The sequence below is a fragment of the Myotis lucifugus genome, unplaced genomic scaffold (genome assembly GCF_000147115.1).
Source record: "Myotis lucifugus unplaced genomic scaffold, Myoluc2.0 scaffold_0, whole genome shotgun sequence".
Lineage (NCBI taxonomy): Eukaryota > Metazoa > Chordata > Mammalia > Chiroptera > Vespertilionidae > Myotis > Myotis lucifugus.
In genome coordinates, this window is record NW_005871048.1 from 11,367,591 (window position 1) to 11,382,040 (window position 14,450).

At 38.4% G+C, this 14,450-nt stretch overlaps 1 protein-coding gene across 1 annotated transcript in view; it reads right to left on the reverse strand.

Annotated features, from left to right (window-relative positions):
• Positions 1-599: 599 nt before the first annotated feature.
• Positions 600-14,450, reverse strand: part of LVRN (laeverin) — a 56,938-nt gene continuing 43,087 nt past the window's right edge. Inside the window, 6 exon segments of the mRNA XM_006081130.3 lie at positions 600-1,024; positions 5,158-5,233; positions 9,743-9,880; positions 10,095-10,262; positions 10,964-11,071; positions 13,456-13,550. Coding sequence (XP_006081192.1) covers positions 884-1,024; positions 5,158-5,233; positions 9,743-9,880; positions 10,095-10,262; positions 10,964-11,071; positions 13,456-13,550 — 726 coding nt within the window. The 3' untranslated portion in view covers positions 600-883.

The window sequence follows — 14,450 nt, forward strand, 5'->3', positions numbered from 1 at the left end:
TACATTCAGTAGCCAGTAAGTAAAGTGTGGCACAATGCCTAGGTACTCTGGGGAGAGAGAAAGAGGCACAAGACACATTTCCTGCTTTTAGGGCAGATCACATGGCTCATAAAATTGCCTGTTTCTTCTTTTTAAAACTTGCTTTTCTGATTTCTAGGGGGTATTATTCTTCTGGTTCTCCTTCTTTACACTGTTGTGTTACTTGCTCATTATTCTTTTAAATACCCTATCTAATAAAAGAGTAATATGTAAATTAAGCATCACTCCGCCACAAAGATGGTGGCGCCCTTAGTGGCAGGGGCGGGATGCTGGCGGTGTCGCCCCGGCAACGTGAGCCCAGCATCTGCGCCCTGGCTGCGTGGAGGGAAGGGAGGGGAGGGTCCTCGGGCTAGGGCGAGGGACGCTGGTGTCGTTGCAGGCCGGGCTGAGGGACACCCCTCCCCCATGCATGAATTTCATGCACCGGGCCTCTAGTTGAACTAAATAAACCCTAGAGTATTGCAAATCTGTATTTCTTTCAGAAAAGAATGTACTCATTTAGCCAATGATTTAATATTCTACTGGCCTTCACAACAGAATAAGCAAGACTTTCTAAGGTAAATTTGTTTTTTACAAGGCATTTAAAGTAAATTTTGTGGTTTTATAGCCCAACTTGAAATGAAATCTTCCCCCAAAACACAGCAGTGCTGGAAAACTCCTCAGCAATCAGTGAGCTCAGAGCCAGCGTGACGACAAGGGAGGAACAGGATGCTGAGTAATAAATGTGACTGAAATACAAATAACAAAACATGTGGTTTTCTAGACTCACAAAGTATTGGAAGACAAAACAGTCCACAAACTACAGTATAATATACAAGGGGAAATGCCAAAAGTGGCCACTAAATTATGTGTTTTTCCGTAGCCATGCAGCTATCCTGGCACTTTGGTTTTTGTTTGTCAGATTTTCGTTCTTTATTGCCTGTAATTTGGCATGAACTTCGAGCCTCTGGTGCTCCTCCAACATGGGGCTGAAAAACTGCTGCAGCTGAAAGGACAAAGAGACGGTCAAGGCAATCTGGCTCCTTATTTAGACAAAACAGGACAGTTCACTCTAAGTCGCAACATGATTTTGCAAATGGCCAATGGCAGTTGGAATGGGTGGCAATGTGTGAAGACCACCTACCCTGAAGAGTCAGATGTAGACTGGAAGCTCCATGATGTAGGAAATTCATCTATTTTATTCACTGCTCTATTCCCCAACCACCTAGTAGGTGTTCAATAAAGATTTACTGAATGCATACCAGCTATTAGACAAAATTTGTGGACAGAGATAGAGTGAGACCTTTTCTTATCTCAAAAAATACTTTGCAACTTTCAAAGCTCAAAACTGGCACACAACATCTGTGTCTTTATAGATGTTATCCTTTATTTAAGAACTAGAGGCCCAATGCACAAAAATTCATGCAAGAGTAGTCCTTCCTTCCCCTGGCTGCCAGCACCGGCTTCCCTCCAGCACCTGGGGCCCAGGCTGGCTTTCCTCGGGCTTCCCACAGGCACCCAAGACCCAGGATGGCTTCCCTCCTGCCCCTGTTTGGTAAGGAAGGATGTCCAGAATGACGTCAGGAAGATGTCTGGTCTAATTAGCATATTACCCTTTTATTATTATAGATATTTAGATAGCGGATTTGTCCATTGGCTAAATTCCTTCATTGAGTCAAGTCAAGCATTAAGCTATAGGAACATATGCAATATTATGTACAAGCCAGATGCCAATTGACTAATTAGTTATATTCCTAGTCTATTTCTCCATCAACAAATTAGAACTTAGCACATGTGAGATCACAGTGTACCTGTGCTCACAAAATGTCATTTAAACCCTAATGCACTTAAAATTGAGCAGTAATAGGGTTATCAAGGCTAATTACAATGTAAAAGAAAAGGAACATTCTGGAAAAAGTAGATTAAGGAACCAGAACCTCCCACCCTCTTCCACACCTGTCCATACCTACCAGGCAGTGGAATCCACCTCCCCACAACCCCATATGATCATGCACCTGCAGTGAGTGGGAGAGGAGTAGGGTCCATGACATTGTAGGGGGGCTTCATGTGTGCTTGAGAGCATGAGTGCGGCCAGGCTCCAACAGGGTAGTGTATAAGGAACAGAGCAAGAGAAGCAAAGAGTATATAGGAACTGTGCTGGTCTAGAAGGAGAAGGGACTCATGTGACTTTCTTTTCATCCTCTTTTTAGTAATTATTTTTTATATTACCATGTAAATTAATACATTATAGGAGGACTATTGGGCATTAGTAGGTTTTTGACAAGGATATTCATAATAGCTAACTTGTTTTCAAAATTGCAAAAATGTAATCACTGCTAAATCCACTTTTACATTATCTCTTTATATAAAAGCCTAATATGCAAATTGTCCCCTCAGGAGTTCGACCGGGAGTTCAATTGCTTGCTGTGACGTGTGCTGACCACCAGGGGGTGACGTGGAATGAAGGAAGGCCCTCGCCAGCAGCCGGCAGCTAGAGAAGGGAGGTCCCGGCTGGCAGCCAAAGGCCCCGATCGGCCCTGATCACTGGCCAGGCCTAGGGGGCCTACCCATGCACGAATTTTGTGCACCAGGCCTCTAGTTTTAAATAAACTATCAGTGACTATAGAGCTTTGGAACTTTGAAGACTGCTAAATTTATACAACCTTCATTCATTAAACAACAACAACAAGCTCTGGCCAGTATGGCTCAGTTGGTTGGAGCATCATCCCAGACACCAAAAGGTGACAGACAGGTTCCATTCGCGGTTGGGGCACATGCAGGGGTCAACCAATCTCTCTCTCTCTCTCTCCCCCTCACCCCTTCCTCTCTAAAAATCAATAAAAATTAAAAATGAAAACCAATAAAATTTTACTGGGTAAAACAATAAAATTTTACTGGGTTCTGTAGAGATAAACTACAAAAATAAACTGATACACTTTAGAAGACTCAACGGGGTGTGCCCTTTACTCTCTGATCCAGGGAATCCCTGATAAATCAGGTCCTGACAGTTCATCTTCAGGCAAGCCAAACTGAAACAAAGCTAATTCCTCCAGGAATTAGCAGTTCTTCCTCTCTCTCTTTATAACAACTACATAACTGACTGCTTCTTTTTTTCTTGCTCAGGATCAAATTTCAGACCTTATATCCTAAACATTTATTTGTTTACTTGCTGGGGCAGGGAGTTGATTTTCCTTTCTTATTTACACAGGCCCTTCCTATTTTTATTAATATAGTTCCAGGCCATAGTTAATTTTTACTCACGTATTTTTTTTTACTTGTAATCAACTTTATTGAGATAAAATTTATATACATAAGCTTTAAAGCATACAAGTCGAGTTTGGATCTCTGTATACACCTGTGAAACCATAGCCACAATCAAGATACAGTCCATTTCCACGGCCCACAAAAGTTTCTTCCTGCCCTTTTCAGGTCATCCCTCCCTCTGTCCCAGGCAACCACTGATTTACCTTCAGTTACTACGGATCAGTTTGCATTTCCTAGAAAGTCTCTGGTTTCTTTTGCTCAGGACAATCATCTTGAAATTCATCCATGTTGCTACACAAAATTGTTCCTTTTTTAAATTGTGGGGTAGAATTCCATTGTGTGGATATATTGCATTTTCCTTGTCCATTCACCTATGGATGGACATTTGGGTGGTTTCCAGTTTTTAGCTAATGTGAATAAAGCTGCTGGGAACATTCATGTACAAGTATTTGTGTGGACATAGGTTTCCATCTCTTTTGAGTAAAAACCTTAAAGTGGAATTGTTGGGTCACATGTGTCTAATTAACATTTAGAGATACTGTCTGTTTTCCAAAGTAGTTTCCATGTCACAGTCCCACCAGTAGGGTAAGAGTTCCAGTTGCTTTACATCTTTGCCAACCTTTGGTATTGTCAATCTTTCTCATTTTACCTATGCTGCTGGGTGTGTAGAGGTTGTATTTATATTTTATTCTTGTTTTACTTTGTGTGTTGCTTTTTTGTAGACATTTGCTTTTGCCACTCAGTTTACCTTGTGGTTATAGGATTTCCCTTTTCTTTCCAGAACTACTCCTTCCCTATCTCAGTGTCTGTGGTTTGGGTGGGGCTGGTTCCAAATGTGGGCAAATGACCCAGGTTAGGCCAATCAGAGTATTTCCTTCCCCCTGGACACGGTGATTGGTGCATGTGAGCCAAGTAGGACCAATCAGAGTTCTGCCTTCAGGACTGGAACTTGAAGCTGGGTGAAAAGGTATTCCTTTTTCTACAACTGAGGATGCTAAGGATCATGTAAGCCTGGACCTATGTTTGCCTCCATGTGAAGAAAGCCTGCCTAAGAAGAAATTCAGCCCAGAGGAAAGCAGACGCTAGAAACAGCAAGCCCCACGTTAGATTCTAGAATACAGTTATAATTAAAATATGGTCTCTGTCCTCAGGGAGCTTATTTTACCCTCATAGAGTAGACGTATGCACACGCTGATTACAGTATAATGTGGTAAGTGCTGTAATAAAGATATTGATGAGATGATTTGGGAGTATGGAGGAAGGACAGGTATAAATCGGTTCATTAAAAATTCCTGGAATAGGTGGTTGGAGCAGGGTCTTAAAGGATGATTAGGAATTATCTAGTCAAGGACAGGGTTCTGAAATCTAGAAAATGTAAAACAACCTAATAATTTCAGAAAATCTGTATGTGGTGGAGTATAGCTAGAGGAAACGTATTTGGGGGTGGTCTGTCTCTTGCTTTCAGATACTCAGTGGTGAGCTGGGCAAAAATGAAGCTAGAGGGTAAGGCAGGGTCCAGATTATTAAGGGCTTCGTGAGTTAATGAAAAGATTTGAAAATTTCCTAAAAACTGATAAGCTACTGAAGCTTTGGGAACAGGGCAATGGCTGGTAGCAATTTGCAGAATGGATGGAGGCAAGCCCAGCCTGGGCCAGGGAGCTTGGGCCAGAGTCTACTGAAGTAATTCAGGTGAGAAAGAATGATGTCCAACCCTCAAGAGCAAGATAGAATTAAAAAACATTTCATGTACAGTTATGACAGCACCAATGGAAGCATAGAATGTTATAATTCAGATAAGCATTTTAATTTTAGCAACTCTAAATGACACAAAAAAGTGGCTTCCAACTTATAATTCATAATATCTAAAGTACTTACCTCCATGACCTGTAAATCTGTACTTATGGTTCTCCCTATTAAATACATTATAGTAACCAATGAGTGTATTCCATACCTGCAAAGCAACAAGATGCTAATCAGGGTTGGGAAATGTTTTGCAAGACAAAGCTATATTTTATTTGCCAGATAAATGCTAAGTATATAGCCCCTTTTAATTTCTATCTCCAACATCTAAAAGAAAACATGTATGAATTAGTTTACCCTCATCTTTTAATAGAAAATCTATTATATAAAAAATTCTAGCCCTGGCCAGGTAGCTTAGTTGGTTAGAGCATCAACCCAATATGCCAGTATTGCAGGTTCAATCTCTAGTCAGGGCACATACAAGAAGCAACCAATGAATGCATAAATAAATGGAACAACAAATTGATGTCTCCCTTCCTATCTCTTTAAAATCAATAAAAAATTCTATTAGCACTAAAAATATTTATATTTAAATACTGATTTGTGTAACACATAGTTTTTAGTTCACTTAAATGTAAAAAAAACTCTTCTTAAAAACAATAACAATGTCAACTGTTTTTATCTTTTTAAATGAGGTGGTTAGAATAGCTGTCACATACCTCAAATTAAGAAAATTTGTAAGGGAGTAAATAAATATGCAAATTATGTCCCTTAAAAACAGTGGTTTTTTTATATTTGTGTGGTGTTTTTTTTTTAACTCTGATTAAAATACACTGAAAGCTCATTAAAAATGTTGTATTTGTATGTGCTTTTTGGGAAGAGGATCCATATCATCTGAGATTCTCAAGGCTAAGTACCTGGCTCTACGCTATTTACATTCCCTCAAACAAGCGTGGTCACTGAAACTTCCTCCTTAGTTTAGTGCCCCTGATACCCAATGAGAATCATCTAAAAAAAAAAAAAGCCATAAAGTGTTGCTGTAGAGAAAGAACAGATACATACCTGCCCAAAGTGGTGCTGTAGTTATAAAAGTAAATAAAGACTTTTGGATGCATTAAAAAAGAAAGAAAATTAAGATAGGGTTAATATAGACTGAATAAGAAATGGTTGAACTGGCTTGATAATTATACACACAATTTATTTCAAAAATGTATACTTGAAATTAAAAAGTATAAGAGTTAATGTTGGCATACTACACAAACAAGGGTAAGAGAAAACAGTGCTTTTGTTCTTTTTAGATCTCCAGCTATAGTGTAAACTGTGTTTACTTGAGCAAAGTAGAGGACAAGAGACAGTCTACATGTAATTCAGACAAGCAAACTTGTTTCTGTGGGGAAAGTGGAAAAATTTCTTATTTTTCATTTTTATTGGCCAGGTATGAAAAGCCTGTGAGATGACTCAAGAAACTTGGCAAAATTTGCAAAGAACCAAGTCCCAAGCTTAAAAAAAAAAAAGTGGAAAACTACATAAGGTGCTAACTGGGATTTTCTACCGGATCCAGAAGAAAGGTTACCCCAACAGGTGAGGCCCAATTTGAAGTTACCTTGGGCAACTCATAAATTGCAGAAATGAGGAATAACATATAGTTAGAAGCATTGTTCTGGAGAGTAAATGAGATAATGTATGTTGTGGCATCTATCAGAGCACCTGGCACACATTATTCCTTCCTGGTCTTGCAAGCTTCAAGCGGAGATATTTTTGAGACAGAGAGGATTTGTCACTCTTGTTGCGAGAGCAATCTCTTTGAAATATTAAACAAAAATACATCCTTTATGAGTAGTTTATCTCCCCCGTAGTCAAATGCATTCTAATTAATATCAAGACAGGAGCCAGTGGGTGTCAGCATGGTTACCCTTTAAAAAATACTGATAACATTCAATGCTAGTGTGGACACAGTGATATGGGTATTCTAGTTTGGCTTACATTCTGCCTCTTTCCTTTCTCACATTTCTCCTTCTCTCCTCTCCCTTCCCCTGCCATGTCTGACTTCCTGTGGCAAGCATGGCCACCAGGCAAGCATGGGGCACCAAGGCATCCAGCCCAATCCAGTGGCAGGTGATGGGAATGGGTCCACTCCAACCACATCTCAACTCATGCAGTTCCCTTGTGCTCCCACTTAACCTTTTCCACTCCATGTTCTCCATCATAAAATACAACAGAATGGAAGTGAAAATAAGTGCAGGTTTCAAGCTTAGGACTCTAGGCAATATAACAATATTTGGAGGAGAAATCGAGTGTTTGATAAGGAAAAGTGAAGATTCATTTTGGGCCAGTTGAGTTTGAAACTGATTATACCTTATAGTCTATATTCAAACAAAACTAGCGTTTTCCTGTTGGCTGTGAAATCCACATTGTCTTAAGAAAGCTAAAAGCAACTTAACAAGGGTGATAAGGGCACAAATATAACTTCTACCACATACAATAAAAGATCACAAAAATTCTGGTGTTCCATCCCTATCCACACATTCTTCCATAGAATCTACCCACATCTACATGTACATATTGATTTTCCTGTAACCTGAAAGATGTCTTTATGGTCAGTGGAGGTTCCTTCATTTAGATCAGTGCTCAAAGGAACATCTTGGTCCAACAGTTAAATAATTACCCCTCAGAGACCAGTGCAGTGTCTGCACAAGGGAGGGAGGAGCAGGAGCAAGCTGAAGATGTTTTACTCAAGCAAATATTCCAAAATGTATTTTCAGATTGGGCCTCCTGAGAAGAGTCCTGGGCGTGGTCGAGGGGAGCAGATGTTCCTGAACCTCTATTGGCAGTGTGCTCAATTCAACCCCGTGACCTCCCCTGTCTCCCCGTTTCCAGAGCCCCAAGCTCCAGCCAGGGATGTGACTCATTCCAAGTCAGTCTTTTAGTCCTTCCATGTGGAAGGTGACTTTTTCCAAATCTGCCTGTTCAAACCTCACTCAATTCCCTTCCTTCCCTTTGAGTCCCCAAAGCCCTCTCTGTCTCCATCTCCACATTCTAATCACTTTATATCCCCAACAACAGCTGAAACTGTGTCTTATCAGAGTAAAACCAAAACACTTTATTACTAGAAAGAACTTTAGAATTAATAAATACATGTCTTTCATTTTAGAGAAGAGGAAACTAAGGCCTAAATGTTCATAGACAAACAATAAATAGATGTTCCACTTCCAGTTCCAAATGAGAGGGTTAGAGAACTTATTTTCTTTTTCTTTCCTTTGTATTGAATTTATTGGGGTGACACTGGTAACAAAATTATACAGGTTTCAGGTGCACAATTCCATAACACACCATCTGTACACTGTATTGTGTGTTCACCACCCAAAGTCAAATGGATAAGTTACTTTCTCATCTGTGTTTATCCTGATAGGACTGATCTACTAGCAAAAGGATACTTTGGTTACATGAACATTTATAGTGCATAGTAGGATTGCAGGTGAAAAGGCAGGCATTTCAGACCTACAGTGAACATGGGGTGAAGTTTTTATTACAAACTCCAGGGAAAGAGAAAAGATACAACCCTAGGGGGTGGGCACATCTCTGAAACCTCATGGAACAAGGGGACCTGTGGACATAATTCTGATTTATAGCCGAATTCCCAGTGAGAAGTAGGACCTAGGAAGGAGGGCATTATCTTTAACAACTTAAGCAAAAATGAAAACACCATTTATCCCAAAGGTCTTAGGGATCCCAGGAAATTTAAGGAATTTATAACACCCTCTGAAGCAATAAACCTAGAATGATAAGTAATTTAAAGCAGGAGATAAAGACAATTTCCTCAAATTCCACTGATGAGCCTGTAATGGTACTGTACAAATAAGCTTTTATCTACACATTTTCATTTTCTGATTTAAAACTACATTTTTTGGTGTTGTATGGGTGCTCAATAAATGTACACACACACACACACACACACACACACACACACAACCAAAAAAATGCACCCCATTCCATTATTTTGCTCTTTAAGAGAACCATATTCACATTCTTAAACATTTTTATGCTAAAAATACTTTGTTTCAAAAGAACTTATTTATACAATGTAGCTTTCAACTTTACAGTTGCTTGTACCTGAACTGTTGGCTACTTCGAATCTGCTCACTCTATAGCATGTGATTATGAAGTAATGTTCTAGAAAAACCAGCCATCCAGGGCCTGCTGTCTGATATTTGTATGCCAATGTATATGTTACCCAATAGGTGGGCTAGGAAGCAAGCAGATTAGTCTTAAATTATGAGAAATATTAAAAAGTTCAAGACTATGGAATCCAGGCATATAAAAGGGAATCTGACAAGTAAAGCACACAAGCAACATCCAGGCTGATGTAATGATGGGCGTTGTTGTTTCATAAAGACATGGTGATGCACTTCACAAAATAAACGAAGGGTGATGTACATGCACCAAGGAAATGTGACTTGCTCTAATCTCGCTTTCAAACTTCTGAGCGGGCACAATAGGGAAACTGTGGTATAAAACTATCCCATGCAAATCTATCTTTATTCAGAAAGCCAAAACGGAAGACAAGTGACCTTCTCTTCCATAACACGACCAGTTTATGGTGAAGCTAAATGCCTTTTCTAGTCAGTGCAGAGGACGTTTGTGACCTAGCCAGGCTGAATCTGTGCTTCTAGCACCAAACTCATGACCTAAATGAAAGAGTGGTCTCGCATCCTTTTCTTACCTTTCACTCACAGCTTGCCAATTGTTGACTAAAAAGTCTTTTGCGACATAGCGGCCAACATCAAATGCTGCCACAACTTCAATTATATTTGTTTCATTAAAATTGAATGAATATGTAGTGATGGCATATTCCATATATCTGTAAAAATGCATTTGCAGAAAATAAATATGTAAAAAGTATCCAATACAAGAAGTTAATTTAAATAAATGGAATCAAAATCCCATATGATTCCAAGTTAATGATGCACAAATATTTATTAATTGTTATCATAGCACAGTGATATTTTTCTCCCTTTGGTTTATTAATTGCACTCTTCCACCAGGAACTTTCAAGGTAAGTTGTCCATAATCACCTGGTAAGTATCCATGGGTCTTTACTGCAGCTCAATGCATAAGCAAGTTGATTCCTTTCTTCTTCATTTGTGTTATTGGCGTAGATATTTAACAAAAAATCCCACTCTTTATCACTTCCCGAGGCAATGCCGTAACATAAAATCACAGTTTTAATTGGATAAGGTATTCTGTAAAGTATAACATGAAATGATATTTCTCATAGTAGTTGAGTTATAAACATGTTACTTGTGTTTATGGGTTGTCATATATTTAGAACTATGTAGCTAGAAAAAAAATGTTGTGATCTCAGATATAGAGAGCAAAAGTAGGGATCTAGAAAGGCAACTGTGGGAACTATCATTAGTGCTACCATGATGAGATGAGACTGTCAAATTAGTTTAGAAAGGGGTTTAGGGGAGAAATAAATTAGAGTAGTACAAATGGTAAGTATATGCTGATAAGTTTGGTTTCATATCTTACTATCACATTTCCTAACAGTACATCTGAGGTGATATATTAATAGAGTCTTAGCCTCAGCTCTCTGAGAGACGGCAAACGAATAGAAAAAAAAAGAGTTGCTCTGATGTATGTATGTATATAATAAAGAACAACCTAAATAAGACTCAAAATAAGCATAAGTGCTTATAGGGAATGCACAGGCAATGATAGATCCTGAGTGACAATCGCTGTATAAGTTCTAATCTATTGTTATGAACAGACCTACATTAGACAGGTTTTTTTAAAAGAAAGATACTTGAATAAAATAGTAGGAGAGATTAACCAAGTGAAAACAAAACAATCATTCCCAGAGTGAGAGCATCAAAAAGGTAGAAAGATTGCTGGTGTTGAAACAGGACAAAGACCAGGGCAATTGCAGTATTTATCTTACTCATTCTCTGGATTGTCCATCCAGTTTTTGAAGAGTTCTCTTGACAGCTGAAGACAGTCCTCAAGGCCCAAGAAACACACACTCGCAAAAAGTTTTTCCAGCGATATTCTTGAAGGAACAAAGGAAAACATTTTATTTTGCATTACCACATTATTTTTTTCTCCCTCCAAGAATATGTTTCATAAAAAGATGGGTATTTTAAAACATCCTTCCAATAACATCAAGTTTGCTAAAAAAGAAAAAAAGCTTTTGTGGATAACAAACGTGTTTAAGATTCAGAGAAATGTTTTCTGAGAGCCTGTCAGGCACCAAATAAGCTCCTAAGACTGGTATTTTTTGAAAAGTTAGAAATAAATTACTGCCATCCTTTATCTCCCTCAATCACACATGGTGTACACAGACTCCACATCTGTTATCAATTTACTTTTCCTCCCTTTTATAATAATTGCCTTGTGGATAAAAAATGACTTTAGAGTATTTGATCTAATACTCATAAAAAGAAAGTCCTTTCTACATGGAAAGGAATGGTTTATTTCTCTCTTTCAACCATGTGCTTTTCCTTGCTTAAGTTTCTGTTTCTTCTTCAACTCCTCCTGGCTATTATATTTATGGCCAGAAAAAGGATAGAGGTTTTGTTTTGTTTTTATAGCTGAGAAGGGGTACACATTATGGTTCAAAACAAATAAGTTCAAACGAATACAGTGAAGAACAATTATAAATCCAGATAAGCGGTGCGTGGGGTGTATCTCCCTGCTCTCCCCAAGTTTGAAGTAAAAGGTAAAGGAAATCAAAGTGGCCATAAAGTTCCAGAAAATGCAAGAGCCAAATCTCTATTCCTCCACCCTCTAGTTTCAACTCAGCTTGACCTGACTCTCTGATAAGCAGAAGTGGAATGTCCAAGGGTGGAGGCCTTCTGAAAGACAGCTCTGAGCATTCATTTATATACACACTGTCCCTCCCCACCCATCCCAAGCCGGCTGCAGAGAACTCGTCTTGGGATGCTACCAAAAAGCAGGTCACTTCAGTCCAATTAACTAATCCAAGGTTATGGCTAGTTAACAGGTGTGCTGCCTTCGTGTGTTTTTTTAAAATATATTTTTATTGAATTGAGAGAGGAAGGGAGAGGGAGAGAGAGAGATAGGAACATCGATGATGAGAAAGAATCATTGTTTGGCTGCCTCCTGCATGCTCTACACTGGGGATGGAGCCTGCAACTGGGGCATGAGCCCTTGACCAGAATCGAACCTGGGACCCTTCAGGCAACAGGCTGATGCTCCATCCACTGAGCCAAACCGGTTAGGGCCATGCCTGCATTTTTGAGCACACTTTTGCCTTCCTGTTTATTCACACATGCCTACACATTCACTATTCCAACCAGTCCTCCCCATCTTCAATCTACTTGTCCATTTAACCCTATGTCCTTCTAGTCACAGGTCCTAGCACTAAAATTTTCTCCTCTCTCAGAAGGATACTCATGAGAGTTAATAATCACATTTTGTATGCTTTGTATTTCTTGTTTGGTCTAATTGATTTAAAGTTGATGTGACTAGTGCTGTAAATATAATCCCTGTACCATAGCTGATCACAAACTCCCTCCCTAAATCTAGAAGCCCAGCATACACACATGGCCTTGGGTCACAGGGAGGCCGGCGACAGCAGAGCTGTATTTTGCCTTTCACCCCCTTCCTGGGTCATTATGACAATGTGCTTACTTCTCTCACCAAATCAATGATTTGAAAATCATTTATAACACTTATGATCATACACAATGACTGATATATTTCACTGTCAACCTCTCATAAAATTTGCACAGTGATAGAATTTCTGTCGCCAGTAATATACAGAGGGGCCCCTTTTCCATGCCCTTTAATTCACTGGGATAGGCTGACTTTGCTTAGCACAGCCCTTCACCATTAGTATGACATACTTACAATTTCAACCAGTAAGATTTGAGAATACAGAGCTATAAATTCCTGTATAAAATGTCACATGATGTCACTTATTTGTGGAATCTAATGAACAAAATGAATTAACCAACAAAATAAGACCCGAAGCATGGAGGCATGGAACAGACTAACATACCTCAATGTGCATTGGGAGAACGAGAAGAGATAAACCAAAGAACTTATATACTTATATGCATAGCCCATGGACACAGGCAATAGGGTACCTGGGGGGTATAGGTAGGGGTTAGGAGGAGGGAGTTAAAGGGGGGGGAATGGGAGATATCTGTAATAATATCAACAATAAAAAATATATATTTTTAAAATTTTCTGTGTATACACATATGTGCTTTGTGGGTAAATTAAGATCCCAAACTATTATTTCCTATTAGGATACATGTAGCTCATCAATCTCAAAGCTACTGTCCTAAAATAGTATATAAAAATCTCTCAGTGAATCATAGGTATTAAGATGTTATGATGTAAGTATGGAAGCCTATTTATTAATATGAATAATTTTATGCAATTATTACTATTCAAAATACTTACAAAGCTAAATAGTCATCTTGCAATGCTGTCACATTTTCACGAATTATAGTTGAATAATGATTCCATATTGAGGTCAGTCTCTTTAATAGATACTTCTATAAACAATAAAGAAAATATACTGTTAGTCTAGCTCGCAACACTGAATTTGCATTGCATTTCTCTTTATCTGAAGAGACATTAATAATGACAGATATGTCTTCAGAAATGGTTTTTATTTGTTAGTAATGTGTAACTGGTTTATTTTTTAGCCTGCATAGGTTCAGTTTTCTCGCACAAAACAAGGTTTACAATAACACCATTATTATAGTTTTGTGAAGACTGAATAATATAATGTATGTAAGCATACTGCCTGGCAAATAAGTCAATAAATATTAGCTATTATTATAACTTAATATGATCCTATTCATTTCTGGTTATCATAAAAAATGAGAAAAAAGTATAAAAATTTAAAACTTAAACTTTCTATTTTAAAAATTCCATGTTTAATATATAAACCTCCAAGAAAATAAGAACTGATTTATGTCTCAAACAATTTAAGCCCTGAATCTGAAGTAAATAATAAGATTATAAAAGTTATACATTCCTGTATTGAAATACTACATGTATTCATTGAAATTCTTTAAAAACAAATATTAGTTTTTACTTATTTATGCAAACCCAGTCATCAGATATAATCAACGAGTTTCCTTGATCCCACAAATATTAAAGTGCCTTCTATTGGTCACCAATCCCACATTCCAGTAAGTTTCCCCAGCACTTTGGACAGTAGAGACAAGAAAGTATGGAACCCTGAGGTAGTTATGATTTCAGCCTCAAACTGCCTCAGCAACTCACTTGGAATCCTCACCTAACTTACTTTCCAGTTTGTTTGTGGCCCTTAACTCTCCAAAGGTTTGCTCCCTAACTTAGGCTTTGATTCTACCTGTGCTATCTTTCTTATGATCACTGTTTAAAACCGAATGATGGAACTTTTCTCCTTTTATATTGTTTCAGTT